General features: G+C 48.5%; 1 protein-coding gene across 6 annotated transcripts in view; it reads left to right on the top strand.

The window, feature by feature from the left end:
* LOC139559116 (protein 4.1-like) overlaps nucleotides 1-22,588 on the top strand; it is a 121,479-nt gene that overhangs the window by 44,039 nt on the left and 54,852 nt on the right. For all 6 annotated transcript variants that reach the window (XM_071374840.1, XM_071374842.1, XM_071374841.1 and 3 more), the window contains one exon: nucleotides 21,439-21,695. In XM_071374840.1, the coding sequence (XP_071230941.1) occupies nucleotides 21,439-21,695 (257 nt within the window). The remainder of the gene's footprint in view (nucleotides 1-21,438; nucleotides 21,696-22,588) is intronic.

The following is a 22,588-nucleotide window of genomic DNA, read 5'->3' on the forward strand; positions in this document are numbered from 1 at the left end:
TTACCTTCAGGACCATGTCAACCACCACCTCTGTCTTTACATTACCTTCAGGACCATATCAACCCCCCACCTCTGTCTTTACATTACCTTCAGGACCATGTCAACCCCCCACCTCTGTCTTTACATTACCTTCAGGACCATGTCAACCCCCCACCTCTGTCTTTACATTACCTTCAGGACCATGTCAACCCCCCACCTCTGTCTTTACATTACCTTCAGGACCATGTCAACCCCCCACCTCTGTCTTTACATTACCTTCAGGACCATGTCAACCCCCCACCTCTGTCTTTACATTACCTTCAGGACCATGTCAACCCCCCACCTCTGTCTTAACATTACCTTCAGGACCATGTCAACCCCCCACCTCTGTCTTTACATTACCTTCAGGACCATGTCAACCCCCCACCTCTGTCTTTACATTACCTTCAGGACCATGTCAACCCCCCACCTCTGTCTTTACATTACCTTCAGGACCATGTCAACCCCCCACCTCTGTCTTTACATTACCTTCAGGACCATGTCAACCCCCCACCTCTGTCTTTACATTACCTTCAGGACCATGTCAACCCCCCACCTCTGTCTTTACATTACCTTCAGGACCATGTCAACCACCCACCTCTGTCTTTACATTACCTTCAGGACCATGTCAACCCCCACCTCTGTCTTTACATTACCTTCAGGACCATGTCAACCACCACCTCTGTCTTAACATTACCTTCAGGACCATGTCAACCCACCACCTCTGTCTTTACATTACCTTCAGGACCATATCAACCCCCCACCTCTGTCTTTACATTACCTTCAGGACCATATCAACCCCCCACCTCTGTCTTTACATTATCTTCAGGACCATGTCAACCCCCCACCTCTGTCTTTACATTACCTTCAGGACCATGTCAACCCCCCACCTCTGTCTTTACATTACCTTCAGGACCATGTCAACCACCACCTCTGTCTTTACATTACCTTCAGGACCATGTCAACCCCCCACCTCTGTCTTTACATTACCTTCAGGACCATGTCAACCCCCCACCTCTGTCTTAACATCACCTTCAGGACCATGTCAACCCCCCACCTCTGTCTTAACATTACCTTCAGAACCATGTCAACCCCCCACCTCTGTCTTAACATTACCTTCAGGACCATGTCAACCACCACCTCTGTCTTTACATTACCTTCAGGACCATGTCAACCCCCCACCTCTGTCTTTACATTACCTTCAGGACCATGTCAACCCCCCACCTCTGTCTTTACATTACCTTCAGGACCATATCAACCCCCCACCTCTGTCTTTACATTACCTTCAGGACCATGTCAACCCCCACCTCTGTCTTTACATTACCTTCAGGACCATGTCAACCCCCCACCTCTGTCTTTACATTACCTTCAGGACCATGTCAACCCCCACCTCTGTCTTTACATTCCCTTCAGGACCATGTCAACCCCCCACCTCTGTGTTTACATTACCTTCAGGACCATGTCAACCCCCCACCTCTGTCTTTACATTACCTTCAGGACCATGTCAACCCCCCACCTCTGTCTTTACATTACCTTCAGGACCATGTCAACCCCCCACCTCTGTCTTTACATTACCTTCAGGACCATGTCAACCCCCCACCTCTGTCTTTACATTACCTTCAGGACCATGTCAACCCCCCACCTCTGTCTTTACATTACCTTCAGGACCATATCAACCCCCCACCTCTGTCTTTACATTACCTTCAGGACCATATCAACCCCCCACCTCTGTCTTTACATTACCTTCAGGACCATGTCAACCCCCCACCTCTGTCTTTACATTACCTTCAGGACCATGTCAACCCCCCACCTCTGTCTTTACATTACCTTCAGGACCATGTCAACCCCCCACCTCTGTCTTTACATTACCTTCAGGACCATGTCAACCCCCACCTCTGTCTTAACATTACCTTCAGGACCATGTCAACCCCCCACCTCTGTCTTTACATTACCTTCAGGACCATATCAACCCCCCACCTCTGTCTTAACATTACCTTCAGGACCATGTCAACCCCCACCTCTGTCTTTACATTACCTTCAGGACCATGTCAACCCCCCACCTCTGTCTTTACATTACCTTCAGGACCATGTCAACCCCCCACCTCTGTCTTTACATTACCTTCAGGACCATGTCAACCCCCCACCTCTGTCTTTACATTACCTTCAGGACCATATCAACCCCCCACCTCTGTCTTAACATTACCTTCAGGACCATGTCAACCCCCCACCTCTGTCTTTACATTACCTTCAGGACCATGTCAACCCCCCACCTCTGTCTTTACATTACCTTCAGGACCATGTCAACCCCCCACCTCTGTCTTTACATTACCTTCAGGACCATGTCAACCCCCCACCTCTGTCTTTACATTACCTTCAGGACCATGTCAACCCCCCACCTCTGTCTTTACATTACCTTCAGGACCATGTCAACCCCCCACCTCTGTCTTTACATTACCTTCAGGACCATGTCAACCCCCCACCTCTGTCTTTACATTACCTTCAGGACCATGTCAACCCCCCACCTCTGTCTTTACATTACCTTCAGGACCATGTCAACCCCCCACCTCTGTCTTTACATTACCTTCAGGACCATGTCAACCCCCCACCTCTGTCTTTACATTACCTTCAGGACCATGTCAACCCCCCACCTCTGTCTTTACATTACCTTCAGGACCATGTCAACCCCCCACCTCTGTCTTTACATTACCTTCAGGACCATGTCAACCCCCCACCTCTGTCTTTACATTACCTTCAGGACCATGTCAACCCCCCACCTCTGTCTTTACATTACCTTCAGGACCATGTCAACCCCCCACCTCTGTCTTTACATTACCTTCAGGACCATGTCAACCCCCCACCTCTGTCTTTACATTACCTTCAGGACCATGTCAACCCCCCACCTCTGTCTTTACATTACCTTCAGGACCATGTCAACCCCCCACCTCTGTCTTTACATTACCTTCAGGACCATGTCAACCCCCCACCTCTGTCTTTACATTACCTTCAGGACCATGTCAACCCCCCACCTCTGTCTTTACATTACCTTCAGGACCATGTCAACCCCCCACCTCTGTCTTTACATTACCTTCAGGACCATGTCAACCCCCCACCTCTGTCTTTACATTACCTTCAGGACCATGTCAACCCCCCACCTCTGTCTTTACATTACCTTCAGGACCATGTCAACCCCCCACCTCTGTCTTTACATTACCTTCAGGACCATGTCAACCCCCCACCTCTGTCTTTACATTACCTTCAGGACCATGTCAACCCCCCACCTCTGTCTTTACATTACCTTCAGGACCATGTCAACCCCCCACCTCTGTCTTTACATTACCTTCAGGACCATGTCAACCCCCCACCTCTGTCTTTACATTACCTTCAGGACCATGTCAACCCCCCACCTCTGTCTTTACATTACCTTCAGGACCATGTCAACCCCCCACCTCTGTCTTTACATTACCTTCAGGACCATGTCAACCCCCCACCTCTGTCTTTACATTACCTTCAGGACCATGTCAACCCCCCACCTCTGTCTTTACATTACCTTCAGGACCATGTCAACCCCCCACCTCTGTCTTTACATTACCTTCAGGACCATGTCAACCCCCCACCTCTGTCTTTACATTACCTTCAGGACCATGTCAACCCCCCACCTCTGTCTTTACATTACCTTCAGGACCATGTCAACCCCCCACCTCTGTCTTTACATTACCTTCAGGACCATGTCAACCCCCCACCTCTGTCTTTACATTACCTTCAGGACCATATCAACCCCCCACCTCTGTCTTTACATTACCTTCAGGACCATGTCAACCCCCCACCTCTGTCTTTACATTACCTTCAGGACCATGTCAACCCCCCACCTCTGTCTTTACATTACCTTCAGGACCATGTCAACCCCCCACCTCTGTCTTTACATTACCTTCAGGACCATGTCAACCCCCCACCTCTGTCTTTACATTACCTTCAGGACCATGTCAACCCCCCACCTCTGTCTTTACATTACCTTCAGGACCATGTCAACCCCCCACCTCTGTCTTAACATTACCTTCAGGACCATGTCAACCCCCCACCTCTGTCTTTACATTACCTTCAGGACCATGTCAACCCCCCACCTCTGTCTTTACATTACCTTCAGGACCATGTCAACCCCCCACCTCTGTCTTTACATTACCTTCAGGACCATGTCAACCCCCCACCTCTGTCTTTACATTACCTTCAGGACCATGTCAACCCCCCACCTCTGTCTTTACATTACCTTCAGGACCATGTCAACCCCCCACCTCTGTCTTTACATTACCTTCAGGACCATGTCAACCCCCCACCTCTGTCTTTACATTACCTTCAGGACCATATCAACCCCCCACCTCTGTCTTTACATTACCTTCAGGACCATATCAACCCCCCACCTCTGTCTTTACATTACCTTCAGGACCATGTCAACCCCCCACCTCTGTCTTTACATTACCTTCAGGACCATGTCAACCCCCCACCTCTGTCTTTACATTACCTTCAGGACCATGTCAACCCCCCACCTCTGTCTTTACATTACCTTCAGGACCATGTCAACCCCCCACCTCTGTCTTTACATTACCTTCAGGACCATGTCAACCCCCCACCTCTGTCTTAACATTACCTTCAGGACCATGTCAACCCCCCACCTCTGTCTTTACATTACCTTCAGGACCATGTCAACCCCCCACCTCTGTCTTTACATTACCTTCAGGACCATGTCAACCCCCCACCTCTGTCTTTACATTACCTTCAGGACCATGTCAACCCCCCACCTCTGTCTTTACATTACCTTCAGGACCATGTCAACCCCCCACCTCTGTCTTTACATTACCTTCAGGACCATGTCAACCCCCCACCTCTGTCTTTACATTACCTTCAGGACCATGTCAACCCCCCACCTCTGTCTTTACATTACCTTCAGGACCATGTCAACCCCCCACCTCTGTCTTTACATTACCTTCAGGACCATGTCAACCCCCCACCTCTGTCTTTACATTACCTTCAGGACCATGTCAACCCCCCACCTCTGTCTTTACATTACCTTCAGGACCATGTCAACCCCCCACCTCTGTCTTTACATTACCTTCAGGACCATGTCAACCCCCCACCTCTGTCTTTACATTACCTTCAGGACCATGTCAACCCCCCACCTCTGTCTTTACATTACCTTCAGGACCATGTCAACCCCCCACCTCTGTCTTTACATTACCTTCAGGACCATGTCAACCCCCCACCTCTGTCTTTACATTACCTTCAGGACCATGTCAACCCCCCACCTCTGTCTTTACATTACCTTCAGGACCATGTCAACCCCCCACCTCTGTCTTTACATTACCTTCAGGACCATGTCAACCCCCCACCTCTGTCTTTACATTACCTTCAGGACCATGTCAACCCCCCACCTCTGTCTTTACATTACCTTCAGGACCATGTCAACCCCCCACCTCTGTCTTTACATTACCTTCAGGACCATGTCAACCCCCCACCTCTGTCTTTACATTACCTTCAGGACCATGTCAACCCCCCACCTCTGTCTTTACATTACCTTCAGGACCATGTCAACCCCCCACCTCTGTCTTTACATTACCTTCAGGACCATGTCAACCCCCCACCTCTGTCTTTACATTACCTTCAGGACCATGTCAACCCCCCACCTCTGTCTTTACATTACCTTCAGGACCATGTCAACCCCCCACCTCTGTCTTTACATTACCTTCAGGACCATGTCAACCCCCCACCTCTGTCTTTACATTACCTTCAGGACCATGTCAACCCCCCACCTCTGTCTTTACATTACCTTCAGGACCATGTCAACCCCCCACCTCTGTCTTTACATTACCTTCAGGACCATGTCAACCCCCCACCTCTGTCTTTACATTACCTTCAGGACCATGTCAACCCCCCACCTCTGTCTTTACATTACCTTCAGGACCATGTCAACCCCCCACCTCTGTCTTTACATTACCTTCAGGACCATGTCAACCCCCCACCTCTGTCTTTACATTACCTTCAGGACCATGTCAACCCCCCACCTCTGTCTTTACATTACCTTCAGGACCATGTCAACCCCCCACCTCTGTCTTTACATTACCTTCAGGACCATGTCAACCCCCCACCTCTGTCTTTACATTACCTTCAGGACCATGTCAACCCCCCACCTCTGTCTTTACATTACCTTCAGGACCATGTCAACCCCCCACCTCTGTCTTTACATTACCTTCAGGACCATGTCAACCCCCCACCTCTGTCTTTACATTACCTTCAGGACCATGTCAACCCCCCACCTCTGTCTTTACATTACCTTCAGGACCATGTCAACCCCCCACCTCTGTCTTTACATTACCTTCAGGACCATGTCAACCCCCCACCTCTGTCTTTACATTACCTTCAGGACCATGTCAACCCCCCACCTCTGTCTTTACATTACCTTCAGGACCATGTCAACCCCCCACCTCTGTCTTTACATTACCTTCAGGACCATGTCAACCCCCCACCTCTGTCTTTACATTACCTTCAGGACCATGTCAACCCCCCACCTCTGTCTTTACATTACCTTCAGGACCATGTCAACCCCCCACCTCTGTCTTTACATTACCTTCAGGACCATGTCAACCCCCCACCTCTGTCTTTACATTACCTTCAGGACCATGTCAACCCCCCACCTCTGTCTTTACATTACCTTCAGGACCATGTCAACCCCCCACCTCTGTCTTTACATTACCTTCAGGACCATGTCAACCCCCCACCTCTGTCTTTACATTACCTTCAGGACCATGTCAACCCCCCACCTCTGTCTTTACATTACCTTCAGGACCATGTCAACCCCCCACCTCTGTCTTTACATTACCTTCAGGACCATGTCAACCCCCCACCTCTGTCTTTACATTACCTTCAGGACCATGTCAACCCCCCACCTCTGTCTTTACATTACCTTCAGGACCATGTCAACCCCCCACCTCTGTCTTTACATTACCTTCAGGACCATGTCAACCCCCCACCTCTGTCTTTACATTACCTTCAGGACCATGTCAACCCCCCACCTCTGTCTTTACATTACCTTCAGGACCATGTCAACCCCCCACCTCTGTCTTTACATTACCTTCAGGACCATGTCAACCCCCCACCTCTGTCTTTACAGTACCTTCAGGACCATGTCAACCCCCCACCTCTGTCTTGATAGCATCTTCAGGACCATGTCAACCCCCCACCTCTGTCTTTACATTACCTTCAGGACCATGTCAACCCCCCACCTCTGTCTTTACATTACCTTCAGGACCATATCAACCACCACCTCTGTAGTAACATTACCTTCAGGACCATGTCAACCCCCCACCTCTGTCTTTACATTACCTTCAGGACCATGTCAACCCCCCACCTCTGTCTTTACATTACCTTCAGGACCATATCAACCCCCCACCTCTGTCTTTACATTACCTTCAGGACCATATCAACCACCACCTCTGTAGTAACATTACCTTCAGGACCATGTCAACCCCCCACCTCTGTCTTTACATTACCTTCAGGACCATGTCAACCCCCCACCTCTGTCTTTACATTACCTTCAGGACCATGTCAACCCCCCACCTCTGTCTTTACATTACCTTCAGGACCATGTCAACCCCCCACCTCTGTCTTAACATTACCTTCAGGACCATGTCAACCCCCCTACCTCTGTCTTAACATTACCTTCAGAACCATGTCAACCCCCCACCTCTGTCTTAACATTACCTTCAGGACCATGTCAACCACCACCTCTGTCTTTACATTACCTTCAGGACCATGTCAACCCCCCACCTCTGTCTTTACATTACCTTCAGGACCATGTCAACCCCCCACCTCTGTCTTTACATTACCTTCAGGACCATGTCAACCCCCCACCTCTGTCTTTACATTACCTTCAGGACCATGTCAACCCCCCACCTCTGTCTTAACATTACCTTCAGGACCATGTCAACCCCCCACCTCTGTCTTTACATTACCTTCAGGACCATGTCAACCCCCCACCTCTGTCTTTACATTACCTTCAGGACCATGTCAACCCCCCACCTCTGTCTTTACATTACCTTCAGGACCATATCAACCCCCCACCTCTGTCTTAACATTACCTTCAGGACCATGTCAACCCCCCACCTCTGTCTTTACATTACCTTCAGGACCATGTCAACCCCCACCTCTGTCTTTACATTACCTTCAGGACCATGTCAACCCCCCACCTCTGTAGTAACATTACCTTCAGGACCATGTCAACCCCCCACCTCTGTCTTTACATTACCTTCAGGACCATGTCAACCCCCCACCTCTGTCTTTACATTACCTTCAGGACCATGTCAACCCCCCACCTCTGTCTTTACATTACCTTCAGGACCATATCAACCCCCCACCTCTGTCTTAACATTACCTTCAGGACCATGTCAACCCCCCACCTCTGTCTTTACATTACCTTCAGGACCATATCAACCCCCCACCTCTGTCTTTACATTACCTTCAGGACCATGTCAACCCCCCACCTCTGTCTTAACATTACCTTCAGGACCATGTCAACCCCCCACCTCTGTCTTTACATTACCTTCAGGACCATGTCAACCCCCCACCTCTGTCTTTACATTACCTTCAGGACCATGTCAACCACCACCTCTGTCTTTACATTACCTTCAGGACCATGTCAACCCCCCACCTCTGTCTTTACATTACCTTCAGGACCATGTCAACCCCCCACCTCTGTCTTTACATTACCTTCAGGACCATGTCAACCCCCCACCTCTGTCTTTACATTACCTTCAGGACCATGTCAACCCCCCACCTCTGTCTTTACATTACCTTCAGGACCATGTCAACCCCCCACCTCTGTCTTTACATTACCTTCAGGACCATGTCAACCCCCCACCTCTGTCTTTACATTACCTTCAGGACCATGTCAACCCCCCACCTCTGTCTTTACATTACCTTCAGGACCATGTCAACCCCCCACCTCTGTCTTTACATTACCTTCAGGACCATGTCAACCCCCCACCTCTGTCTTTACATTACCTTCAGGACCATGTCAACCCCCCACCTCTGTCTTTACATTACCTTCAGGACCATGTCAACCCCCCACCTCTGTCTTTACATTACCTTCAGGACCATGTCAACCCCCCACCTCTGTCTTTACATTACCTTCAGGACCATGTCAACCCCCCACCTCTGTCTTTACATTACCTTCAGGACCATGTCAACCCCCCACCTCTGTCTTTACATTACCTTCAGGACCATGTCAACCCCCCACCTCTGTCTTTACATTACCTTCAGGACCATGTCAACCCCCCACCTCTGTCTTTACATTACCTTCAGGACCATGTCAACCCCCCACCTCTGTCTTTACATTACCTTCAGGACCATGTCAACCCCCCACCTCTGTCTTTACATTACCTTCAGGACCATGTCAACCCCCCACCTCTGTCTTTACATTACCTTCAGGACCATGTCAACCCCCCACCTCTGTCTTTACATTACCTTCAGGACCATGTCAACCCCCCACCTCTGTCTTTACATTACCTTCAGGACCATGTCAACCCCCCACCTCTGTCTTTACATTACCTTCAGGACCATGTCAACCCCCCACCTCTGTCTTTACATTACCTTCAGGACCATGTCAACCCCCCACCTCTGTCTTTACATTACCTTCAGGACCATGTCAACCCCCCACCTCTGTCTTTACATTACCTTCAGGACCATGTCAACCCCCCACCTCTGTCTTTACATTACCTTCAGGACCATGTCAACCCCCCACCTCTGTCTTTACATTACCTTCAGGACCATGTCAACCCCCCACCTCTGTCTTTACATTACCTTCAGGACCATGTCAACCCCCCACCTCTGTCTTTACATTACCTTCAGGACCATGTCAACCCCCCACCTCTGTCTTTACATTACCTTCAGGACCATGTCAACCCCCCACCTCTGTCTTTACATTACCTTCAGGACCATGTCAACCCCCCACCTCTGTCTTTACATTACCTTCAGGACCATGTCAACCCCCCACCTCTGTCTTTACATTACCTTCAGGACCATGTCAACCCCCACCTCTGTCTTTACATTACCTTCAGGACCATGTCAACCCCCCACCTCTGTCTTTACATTACCTTCAGGACCATGTCAACCCCCCACCTCTGTCTTTACATTACCTTCAGGACCATGTCAACCCCCCACCTCTGTCTTTACATTACCTTCAGGACCATGTCAACCCCCCACCTCTGTCTTTACATTACCTTCAGGACCATGTCAACCCCCCACCTCTGTCTTTACATTACCTTCAGGACCATGTCAACCCCCCACCTCTGTCTTTACATTACCTTCAGGACCATGTCAACCCCCCACCTCTGTCTTTACATTACCTTCAGGACCATGTCAACCCCCCACCTCTGTCTTTACATTACCTTCAGGACCATGTCAACCCCCCACCTCTGTCTTTACATTACCTTCAGGACCATGTCAACCCCCCACCTCTGTCTTTACATTACCTTCAGGACCATGTCAACCCCCCACCTCTGTCTTTACATTACCTTCAGGACCATGTCAACCCCCCACCTCTGTCTTTACATTACCTTCAGGACCATGTCAACCCCCCACCTCTGTCTTTACATTACCTTCAGGACCATGTCAACCCCCCACCTCTGTCTTTACATTACCTTCAGGACCATGTCAACCCCCCACCTCTGTCTTTACATTACCTTCAGGACCATGTCAACCCCCCACCTCTGTCTTTACATTACCTTCAGGACCATGTCAACCCCCCACCTCTGTCTTTACATTACCTTCAGGACCATGTCAACCCCCCACCTCTGTCTTTACATTACCTTCAGGACCATGTCAACCCCCCACCTCTGTCTTTACATTACCTTCAGGACCATGTCAACCCCCCACCTCTGTCTTTACATTACCTTCAGGACCATGTCAACCCCCCACCTCTGTCTTTACATTACCTTCAGGACCATGTCAACCCCCCACCTCTGTCTTTACATTACCTTCAGGACCATGTCAACCCCCCACCTCTGTCTTTACATTACCTTCAGGACCATGTCAACCCCCCACCTCTGTCTTTACATTACCTTCAGGACCATGTCAACCCCCCACCTCTGTCTTTACATTACCTTCAGGACCATGTCAACCCCCCACCTCTGTCTTTACATTACCTTCAGGACCATGTCAACCCCCCACCTCTGTCTTTACATTACCTTCAGGACCATGTCAACCCCCCACCTCTGTCTTTACATTACCTTCAGGACCATGTCAACCCCCCACCTCTGTCTTTACATTACCTTCAGGACCATGTCAACCCCCCACCTCTGTCTTTACATTACCTTCAGGACCATGTCAACCCCCCACCTCTGTCTTTACATTACCTTCAGGACCATGTCAACCCCCCACCTCTGTCTTTACATTACCTTCAGGACCATGTCAACCCCCCACCTCTGTCTTTACATTACCTTCAGGACCATGTCAACCCCCCACCTCTGTCTTTACATTACCTTCAGGACCATGTCAACCCCCCACCTCTGTCTTTACATTACCTTCAGGACCATGTCAACCCCCCACCTCTGTCTTTACATTACCTTCAGGACCATGTCAACCCCCCACCTCTGTCTTTACATTACCTTCAGGACCATGTCAACCCCCACCTCTGTCTTTACATTACCTTCAGGACCATGTCAACCCCCCACCTCTGTCTTTACATTACCTTCAGGACCATGTCAACCCCCCACCTCTGTCTTTACATTACCTTCAGGACCATGTCAACCCCCCACCTCTGTCTTTACATTACCTTCAGGACCATGTCAACCCCCCACCTCTGTCTTTACATTACCTTCAGGACCATGTCAACCCCCCACCTCTGTCTTTACATTACCTTCAGGACCATGTCAACCCCCCACCTCTGTCTTTACATTACCTTCAGGACCATGTCAACCCCCCACCTCTGTCTTTACATTACCTTCAGGACCATGTCAACCCCCCACCTCTGTCTTTACATTACCTTCAGGACCATGTCAACCCCCCACCTCTGTCTTTACATTACCTTCAGGACCATGTCAACCCCCCACCTCTGTCTTTACATTACCTTCAGGACCATGTCAACCCCCCACCTCTGTCTTTACATTACCTTCAGGACCATGTCAACCCCCCACCTCTGTCTTTACATTACCTTCAGGACCATGTCAACCCCCCACCTCTGTCTTTACATTACCTTCAGGACCATGTCAACCCCCCACCTCTGTCTTTACATTACCTTCAGGACCATATCAACCACCCACCTCTGTCTTTACATTACCTTCAGGACCATGTCAACCCCCCACCTCTGTCTTTACATTACCTTCAGGACCATGTCAACCCCCCACCTCTGTCTTTACATTACCTTCAGGACCATGTCAACCCCCCACCTCTGTCTTTACATTACCTTCAGGACCATGTCAACCCCCACCTCTGTCTTTACATTACCTTCAGGACCATGTCAACCCCCCACCTCTGTCTTTACATTACCTTCAGGACCATATCAACCACCACCTCTGTCTTTACATTACCTTCAGGACCATGTCAACCCCCCACCTCTGTCTTTACATTACCTTCAGGACCATGTCAACCCCCACCTCTGTCTTTACATTACCTTCAGGACCATGTCAACCCCCCACCTCTATAGTAACATTATCTTCATGTACAGTGACTGTACTTACCCACTCCAGGGTTTATTTACCATCTCTACACTGGCCTCTTCTCAACTGCTAAGAGGTGCTAGTCCTCTTCTCCTCCTCTCCTTCTCGTCATCATCCTCTCGACCTTCTCATCTCTCCGTTATGTAACTGCTCCAGATGTAACATCTGTTTTTATTGCGACTGACAACGTACGGAAGGCAGGGCACAAGCCACTGATTAATTGTAACCCACACAAAACAGATCTCTTAGGCCCTGTGGGCTCTGGCAGCCCCATCTGCCACCTAACTGCTTCTGCTACCACTCTCACACTGTCTCTCTGTCTCAACACTAAACCCTGACCAGCCAGTCAGTACAGCACAGGTACATACGCTGTAGATAATGTATTCAGCTTATGTACAGTACCTAACCTGAATAACTGTGAGGATGAACTGAAGAGAAGTCAGTGTCTGTCTATGTGCTGCACTTCCTCCTGTCATACTAGACTCAGTCTACGACGCTCCACGCTGGTCTACCTGACCTGACCTGACTGGGAGGATGGTTCTTCTACTTACCATGTAGCTGACCTCATAAGGACCTGAGAAGATGTACAGTCACAGTGTCTGTCTGCTGAACGTTTCTCTGTCGTAGTGTAGTAAGTGGCTCTCCGACGATGCTCCACGTACAGTATGTTTCTACCACGTTTATTGTTAAGCTTTATTCTAATATATAATAATATATGCCGATTAGCAGACGCTTTTAATCCAAAGCGACTTTTACGTATGGGTGGTCCCGGGATACGAACCCAGAACCCTGGCCGTTACAATCGTCAGGCTCTACCAACTGAGTTACAGAGGACCACAAAGAGATTCCTCATGGACTGTCCCAGTCTCTATTCTACTGCTCTTCCTCTGTCATTTCCAGCCTCTCTCTCTGACTCTCCATGCACAGTATGTTCTCTGCCACGTTCTCTGCCACGTTCTCTGCCACTCTAGAACCAACTAGAGTAGACTGAGTAGAATGGTGTGCCACTCTAGAACCAACTAGAGTAGACTGAGTAGAATGGTGTGCCACTCTAGAACCAACTAGAGTAGACTGAGTAGAATGGTGTGCCACTCTAGAACCAACTAGAGTAGACTGAGTAGAATGGCGTGCCACTCTAGAACCAACTAGAGTAGACTGAGTAGAATGGCGTGCCACTCTAGAACCAACTAGAGTAGAATGGTGTGCCACTCTAGAACCAACTAGAGTAGACTCTGAGTAGAATGGCGTGCCACTCTAGAACCAACTAGAGTAGACTCTCAGTAGAATGGCCTGCCACTCTAGAACCAACTAGAGTAGACTGAGTAGAATGGCCTGCCACTCTAGAACCAACTAGAGTAGACTCTGAGTAGAATGGCGTGCCACTCTAGAACCAACTAGAGTAGACTCTGAGTAGGATGGCCTGCCACTCTAGAACCAACTAGAGTAGACTCTGAGTAGAATGGTGTGCCACTCTAGAACCAACTAGAGTAGACTGAGTAGAATGGTGTGCCACTCTAGAACCAACTAGAGTAGACTGAGTAGAATGGTGTGCCACTCTAGAACCAACTAGAGTAGACTGAGTAGAATGGTGTGCCACTCTAGAACCAACTAGAGTAGACTGAGTAGAATGGCGTGCCACTCTAGAACCAACTAGAGTAGACTGAGTAGAATGGTGTGCCACTCTAGAAACAACTAGAGTAGACTGAGTAGAATGGCGTGCCACTCTAGAACCAACTAGAGTAGACTCTGAGTAGAATGGCGTGCCACTCTAGAACCAACTAGAGTAGACTGAGTAGAATGGTGTGCCACTCTAGAACCAACTAGAGTAGACTGAGTAGAATGGTGTGCCACTCTAGAAACAACTAGAGTAGACTGAGTAGAATGGCGTGCCACTCTAGAACCAACTAGAGTAGACTCTGAGTAGAATGGCGTGCCACTCTAGAAACAACTAGAGTAGACTGAGTAGAATGGTGTGCCACTCTAGAACCAACTAGAGTAGACTCTGAGTAGAATGGCGTGCCACTCTAGAACCAACTAGAGTAGACTCTGAGTAGAATGGCCTGCCACTCTAGAACCAACTAGAGTAGACTCTGAGTAGAATGGCCTGCCACTCTAGAACCAACTAGAGTAGACTCTGAGTAGAATGGCGTGCCACTCTAGAACCAACTAGAGTAGACTCTGAGTAGGATGGCCTGCCACTCTAGAACCAACTAGAGTAGACTGAGTAGAATGGCGTGCCACTCTAGAACCAACTAGAGTAGACTGAGTAGAATGGTGTGCCACTCTAGAACCAACTAGAGTAGACTCTGAGTAGGATGGCCTGCCACTCTAGAACCAACTAGAGTAGACTGAGTAGAATGGTGTGCCACTCTAGAACCAACTAGAGTAGACTCTGAGTAGAATGGCGTGCCACTCTAGAACCAACTAGAGTAGACTCTGAGTAGGATGGCCTGCCACTCTAGAACCAACTAGAGTAGACTGAGTAGAATGGCGTGCCACTCTAGAACCAACTAGAGTAGACTGAGTAGAATGGTGTGCCACTCTAGAACCAACTAGAGTAGACTCTGAGTAGGATGGCCTGCCACTCTAGAACCAACTAGAGTAGACTGAGTAGAATGGTGTGCCACTCTAGAACCAACTAGAGTAGACTGAGTAGAATGGTGTGCCACTCTAGAACCAACTAGAGTAGACTGAGTAGAATGGCGTGCCACTCTAGAACCAACTAGAGTAGACTCTCAGTAGAATGGCCTGCCACTCTAGAACCAACTAGAGTAAACTCTGAGTAGAATGGCGTGCCACTCTAGAACCAACTAGAGTAGACTCTGAGTAGAATGGCCTGCCACTCTAGAACCAACTAGAGTAGACTCTGAGTAGAATGGCGTGCCACTCTAGAACCAACTAGAGTAGGCTCTGAGTAGAATGGCCTGCCACTCTAGAACCAAATAGAGTAGAATCTGAGTAGAATGGCCTGCCACGCTAGAACCAACTAGAGTAGAATCTGAGTAGAATGGCCTGCCACTCTAGAACCAACTAGAGTAGAATCTGAGTAGAATGGCCTGCCACGCTAGAACCAACTAGAGTAGAATCTGAGTAAAATGGCCTGCCACTCTAGAACCAACTAGAGTAGACTCTGAGTAGAATGGCCTGCCACGCTAGAACCAACTAGAGTAGAATCTGAGTAGAATGGCCTGCCACTCTAGAACCAACTAGAGTAGACTCTGAGTAGAATGGCCTGCCACGCTACAACACAACTGACTACAGTAGAAAAGCTTATTAGAGGTATCCGTCTCTCTCCAGGTAGTTTCACACAGAGACCTCTGAATGAACTCCTGAGGCGACGCCACTGTACCCAAAGAGAGCGAGGGACAGAGAGACACCGATATAGGGAGAGACAGACAGATGGGGTGAGAGAGATCCAGAGGTAGAGAGAGAGATGGGGTGAGAGAGAGAGTAGACTGAGTAGAGAGAGAGAGAGAGAGAGAGACAGATGGTGAGAGAGATCAAGATAGAGAGAGAGACAGATGGTGAGAGAGGGAGAGAGAGTGGTGATGTGTGTGAGAGCGGGAGAGTGGAGAGCAAGCAAGCTGGAAAGAGGAAGTGACAGAGAGGGAAGAGAGTGGTATAGGGTGTATATAGTGGGATACAATGCATATAGTGTTATGTAGTGTACGACATAGAGACTAGGGTGTTATTTGGGATACAGACACATTGAGCTGAACACAGTGTGATGGTCAACCAGTCCAGTGAGCTGAACACAATGTGATGGTCAACCAGTCCAGTGAGCTGAACACAATGTGATGGTCAACCAGTCCAGTGAGCTGAACACAATGTGATGGTCAACCAGTCCAGTGAGCTGAACACAATGTGATGGTCAACCAGTCCAGTGAGCTGAACACAATGTGATGGTCAACCAGTCCAGTGAGCTGAACACAATGTGATGGTCAACCAGTCCAGTGAGCTGAACACAATGTGATGGTCAACCAGTCCAGTGAGCTGAACACAATGTGATGGTCAACCAGTCCAGTGAGCTGAACACAGTGTGATGGTCAACCAGTCCAGTGAGCTGAACACAATGTGATGGTCAACCAGTCCAGTGAGCTGAACAGTGTGATGGACAACCAGTCCAGTGAGCTGAACACAGTGTGATGGTCAACCAGTCCAGTGAGCTGAACAGTGTGATGGACAACCAGTCCAGTGAGCTGAACACAATGTGATGGTCAACCAGTCCAGTGAGCTGAACAGTGTGATGGTCAACCAGTCCAGTGAGCTGAACACAGTGTGATGGTCAACCAGTCCAGTGAGCTGAACACAATGTGATGGTCAACCAGTCCAGTGAGCTGAACACAATGTGATGGTCAACCAGTCCAGTGAGCTGAACACAATGTGATGGTCAACCAGTCCAGTGAGCTGAACACAATGTGATGGTCAACCAGTCCAGTGAGCTGAACACAGTGTGATGGTCAACCAGTCCAGTGAGCTGAACACAATGTGATGGTCAACCAGTCCAGTGAGCTGAACACAATGTGACGGTCAACCAGTCCAGTGAGCTGAACACAATGTGATGGTCAACCAGTCCAGCGAGCCGAAGAGTCTGGAACTCGAGGGTAGTGTGTGTCTGTGTGTGGCGTCCAGGGAAATTAACTGTATGATCTCCCCCATTTGCACATGAGACACTTCAGTAATAGGAAAGGTGTATCGCCTGGTTGCTTTCAGCTACCGCGCTCAGTATTGAAGCCTATTAAACATAATACCTCATTTTCTTTTAGTTGCAAGTTTGCAGTCTTTTGTAAAAGCATGCTGTTATGAACATGCATTCTGTTGACTTGGCTCTCAGTAGCCTACCTCTCACTACCGTTCTCAGCATGAAAGCCTGTTCAAAACCTCCTTCTCTGTTAGTTGAGAGTCTGGCTGCAATATTTGTCAGTATCTCAGTGATGTACAGTAGAATCCTGCTGTTCTGAACATGTGTTATCTTGAGGAGGTTTGTTCTGCAGATGGAAGAGGACTAGAGGAGCTTGTTTATCCTGCTGATCTGAGGACTAGAGGAGCTTGTTTATCCTGCTGATCTGAGGACTAGAGGAGCTTGTTTATCCTGCTGATCTGAGGACTAGAGGAGCTTGTTTATCCTGCTGATCTGAGGACTAGAGGAGCTTGTTTATCCTGCTGATCTGAGGACTAGAGGAGCTTGTTTATCCTGCTGATCTGAGGACTAGAGGAGCTTGTTTATCCTGCTGATCTGAGGACTAGAGGAGCTTGTTTATCCTGCTGATCTGAGGACTAGAGGAGCTTGTTTATCTATCCTGCTGATCTGAGGACTAGAGGAGCTTGTTTATCCTGCTGATCTGAGGACTAGAGGAGCTTGTTTATCCTGCTGATCTGAGGACTAGAGGAGCTTGTTTATCCTGCTGATCTGAGGACTAGAGGAGCTTGTTTATTCTGCTGATCTGAGGACTAGAGGAGCTTGTTTATCCTGCTGATCTGAGGACTAGAGGAGCTTGTTTATCCTGCTGATCTGAGGACTAGAGGAGCTTGTTTATCCTCCTGATCTGAGGACTAGAGGAGCTTGTTTATCCTGCTGATCTGAGGACTAGAGGAGCTTGTTTATCCTGCTGATCTGAGGACTAGAGGAGCTTGTTTATCCTGCTGATCTGAGGACTAGAGGAGCTTGTTTATCCTGCTGATCTGAGGACTAGAGGAGCTTGTTTATCTATCCTGCTGATCTGAGGACTAGAGGAGCTTGTTTATCCTCCTGATCTGAGGACTAGAGGAGCTTGTTTATCCTCCTGATCTGAGGACTAGAGGAGCTTGTTTATCTGTCCTGCTGATCTGAGGACTTGAGGAGCTTGTCCTCAGATCCTCAGACCAACTCACTGGGCTGGTCAGAGGAAGGCCCTAAATATTGTCAAGGACTCCAGCCACCCAAGAGGCTTTTAAACAGCTTTAACCCCCATGCCATAAGACTCCTGAACATCTAGTCAAATGGCTACCCAGACTATTTGCATTGACCCTCCCCTCTCCCCCTCTTTACGCCACTGCTACTCTCTGTTGCCATCTATCTATAGTCACTTTAATAACTCTACCTACATGTACATAGTACCTCAAATAACCGGTGCCCCCATACATTGACTCTGTATCGGTACCCCCTGTATATATTGTTATTTTACTGCTGCTCTTTAATTACTTGTTACTTTTATCTCTTATTCTTATCCGTATTTTTTTAAACTGCATTGTTGGTTAGGGGCTCGTAAGTAAGCATTTCACTGTAAGGTATACCTGTTGAATACCTGTTGTATTCGGCGCATGTGACTAATAAAATTTGATTTGTTTATCTATCCTCCTGATCTGAGGACTAGATGAGCTTGTTTATCGATCCCCCTAATCTGCATCTGAACTGTGAATTTCAGGACATTTGGAATTACAAGACAAACTTGCTCTCTCGGCTCTCAGCTCAATATTGCCATCTGCTGGTCGCTGTACCACAGTACAGTGCAATGGATTTTGTTAAAGTACTGTACAGCCCAAAACACAGTCCTTTATTTGTATCTGCTCATGGCCTCAGCTGCTGTCTTCATAATGATAATACATGGGTTTTATATTAGGAGCTTTTCAAGGACCCTAAAACCCATCATCAAGGACCCTAAGACCATTCATCAAGGACCCTAAGACCATTCATCAAGGACCCTAAGACCCATCATCAAGGACCCTAAGACCCATCATCAAGGACCCTAAGACCCATCATCAAGGACCCTAAGACCCATCATCAAGGACCCTAAGACCCATCATCAAGGACCCTAAGACCCATCATCAAGGACCCTAAGACCCATCATCAAGGACCCTAAGACCCATCATCAAGGACCCTAAGACCCATCATCAAGGACCCTAAGACCCATCATCAAGGACCCTAAGACCCATCATCAAGGACCCTAAGACCCATCATCAAGGACCCTAAGACCATCATCAAGGACCCTAAGACCCATCATCAAGGACCCTAAGACCCATCATCAAGGACCCTAAGACCCATCATCAAGGACCCTAAGACCATTCATCAAGGACCCTAAGACCCATCATCAAGGACCCTAAGACCCATCATCAAGGACCCTAAGACCCATCATCAAGGACCCTAAGACCCATCATCAAGGACCCTAACACCCATCATCAAGGACCCTAAGACCCATCATCAAGGACCCTAAGACCCATCATCAAGGACCCTAAGACCCATCATCAAGGACCCTAAGACCCATCATCAAGGACCCTAAGACCCATCATCAAGGACCCTAAGACCATTCATCAAGGACCCTAAGACCCATCATCAAGGACACTAAGACCCATCATCAAGGACCCTAAGACCCATCATCAAGGACCCTAAGACCCATCATCAAGGACCCTAAGACCCATCATCAAGGACCCTAAGACCCATCATCAAGGACCCTAAGACCCATCATCAAGGACCCTAAGACCCATCATCAAGGACCCTAAGACCCATCATCAAGGATCCTAAGAAGCTTGTCTTGTCCCATCATCTTTCTTATCTTTAATCACAGCCTTTTTACTGTAATGATGATTGATCTCAACACCTTCAGCAGCTGTTGATGTTCCTGCTGAAGTGGAGGTGGAGGTGAGGGGGGCAGAAGGTCTCAGGGAGAGAAGGATGTCTGGTTCGTCCTGTTGGACCCTCACCCCCCCTGCCCCCCTCACCTCCCCTAACTTTCTCCAAATTCATGCTCCAGACCCTGACAGAGCTGTGGCTGGTGGACCAACGTGTATCTCGGCTGCAGCAGCAGTGGAGGTCCCTAGGCCAGAGCCTGAGGGAGAGGAGGGAGCGGGTGGAGGCCCAACAGACAGCCCTGGACGCCCCCCATAGGCTGGCCTTGCTGGAGGAGGAGATCCAGACGATGAAGCAGGAGGTAGAGCAGGAGACAGCCACCATCCTGGGGGGATAGGATGAGCAGGCTTGAGGGACCAGGACTGATGGTTTCTTCTGATGGACCACGACCCGCTGCTTGAAATGTCTGCTGGAATATGTGGTTTTGCTTTGGTTCCTGAGAAACCCCGAGCACATACAGGAAGAGTAGCTTGAAGGAGAGCCCTCCACACTGCGCTTACTCACCCAGGGACTGACCTTGTTTTTCAAGAGACAACGCCAGACTTAACAAGCTGCGGTGTTGTGTTTTCAACTCGAAATGTCTGCTGCAATATGTGTCTTTGCTTTGGTTCCTGAGGACAATGTTACATTATTAGCCGCAGCAGCCGCTGAGCCTGTGTGTGAACTAAATGAAAAATCTATATGACTTCCTGTGGGATCCCGTCAGTCCCAAGACATCCACTGTTCCGTGTGGTAAATGGCAGAAGGCTTAAAATAACTCTACGACACTACAGCACAAGAAAAAGAATGGTTCTAACTTTTTATAAATTATACTAGTCTTAACTTTCACAAGTGGAAACTTCTCACTGTGAGGATATCATGACTCCCCCCCCCCTCCGCACGCTTCTCTTATAATAACCACAGCTTGATATTGTCTGTTTCTTCCTCTGAAGGTGCCGTATGGGGCAATTTGTACATGTTTTATGAGGTGTGTGTGTGTGTGTGTGTGTCTGTCTGTCTGTCTGTCTGTCTGTCTGTCTGTCTGTCTGTCTGTCTGTCTGTCTGTCTGTGTGTGAGTATTTTATTATTTATTAACTAAACTCTCCTCTCCCTCCCTCCACTCCTCCCGTCCCCCTACAGCCATGGTGTCCACTCCAGACAAGAGCACTCGTCCTGTCAGTGCTCCCATCATGTCCCCCGTCTCTCCCGGGGTTGTCGCACCGTCCCATGTGACCTCGGGCCTGCCCTGCGGTGAGCGGCGAGAGGCCTCCACCCCCACGGTTCGCCAGTCCCGCTCAGCAGAGAGGAAAACCAAGGAAGAGGCCAAGGTGGAGAGCAGGGTGGCAGAGGTCTCCAAGACACAGAGCTCCAGACCACAGTCCACCCCAGAGTTCAAGGTATTACACACATACATACGCTCACAGAATCAGGACACACTGCAACTCTCTTGGGATTTAACAGGATATTGTCTCACTGCATGATGATGTCATTTCTGTCTGCGGTACTACAGAACACATTGTACAGTATTTAATTGGTCACTCACTGAACCAGGTTGATTACACGAGGATGACAGAATTGCTAGCAACAAATTGAAATGCAAGACAGCAGTTCACATGTACAGTTGAAGTCGGAAGTTTACATACACTTAGGTTGGAGTCATTAAAACTCGTTTTTCAACCACTCCACAAATTTCTTGTTAACAAACTATAGTTTTGGCAAGTCGGTTAGGACTTCTACTTTGTGCATGACACAAGTAATTTTTCCAGCAATTGTTTACAGACAGATTATTTCACTTATAATTCACTGTATCACAGTTCCAGTGTGTCAGAAGTTTACATACACTAAGTTGACTGTGCCTGGAAAGCTTGGCAATTCCATAAAATGATGTCATGGCTTTAGAAGCTTCTGATAGGCTAATTGACATAATTTGAGTAAATTGGAGGTGTACCTGTGGATGTATTTCAAGGCCTACTTTCAAACTCAGTGCCTCTTTGCTTGACATCATGGGAAAATCAAAAGAAATCAGCCAAGACCTCCACAAGTCTGGTTCATCCTTGGGAGCAATTTCCAAAAACCTGAAGGTACCACGTTCATCTGTACAAACAATAGTACGCAAGTATAAACACCATGGGACCACGCAGCCATCATACCGCTCAGGAAGGAGACGCGTTCTGTCTCCTAGAGATTAATGTACTTTGGTGCGAAAAGTGCAAATCAATCCCAGAACAACAGCAACGGACCTTGTGAAGATGCTGGAGGAAGCAGGTACAAAGTATCTATATCCACAGTA

This window comes from Salvelinus alpinus, chromosome 29 (genome assembly GCF_045679555.1).
Source record: "Salvelinus alpinus chromosome 29, SLU_Salpinus.1, whole genome shotgun sequence".
In the NCBI taxonomy this organism is placed as follows: Eukaryota; Metazoa; Chordata; class Actinopteri; order Salmoniformes; family Salmonidae; genus Salvelinus; species Salvelinus alpinus.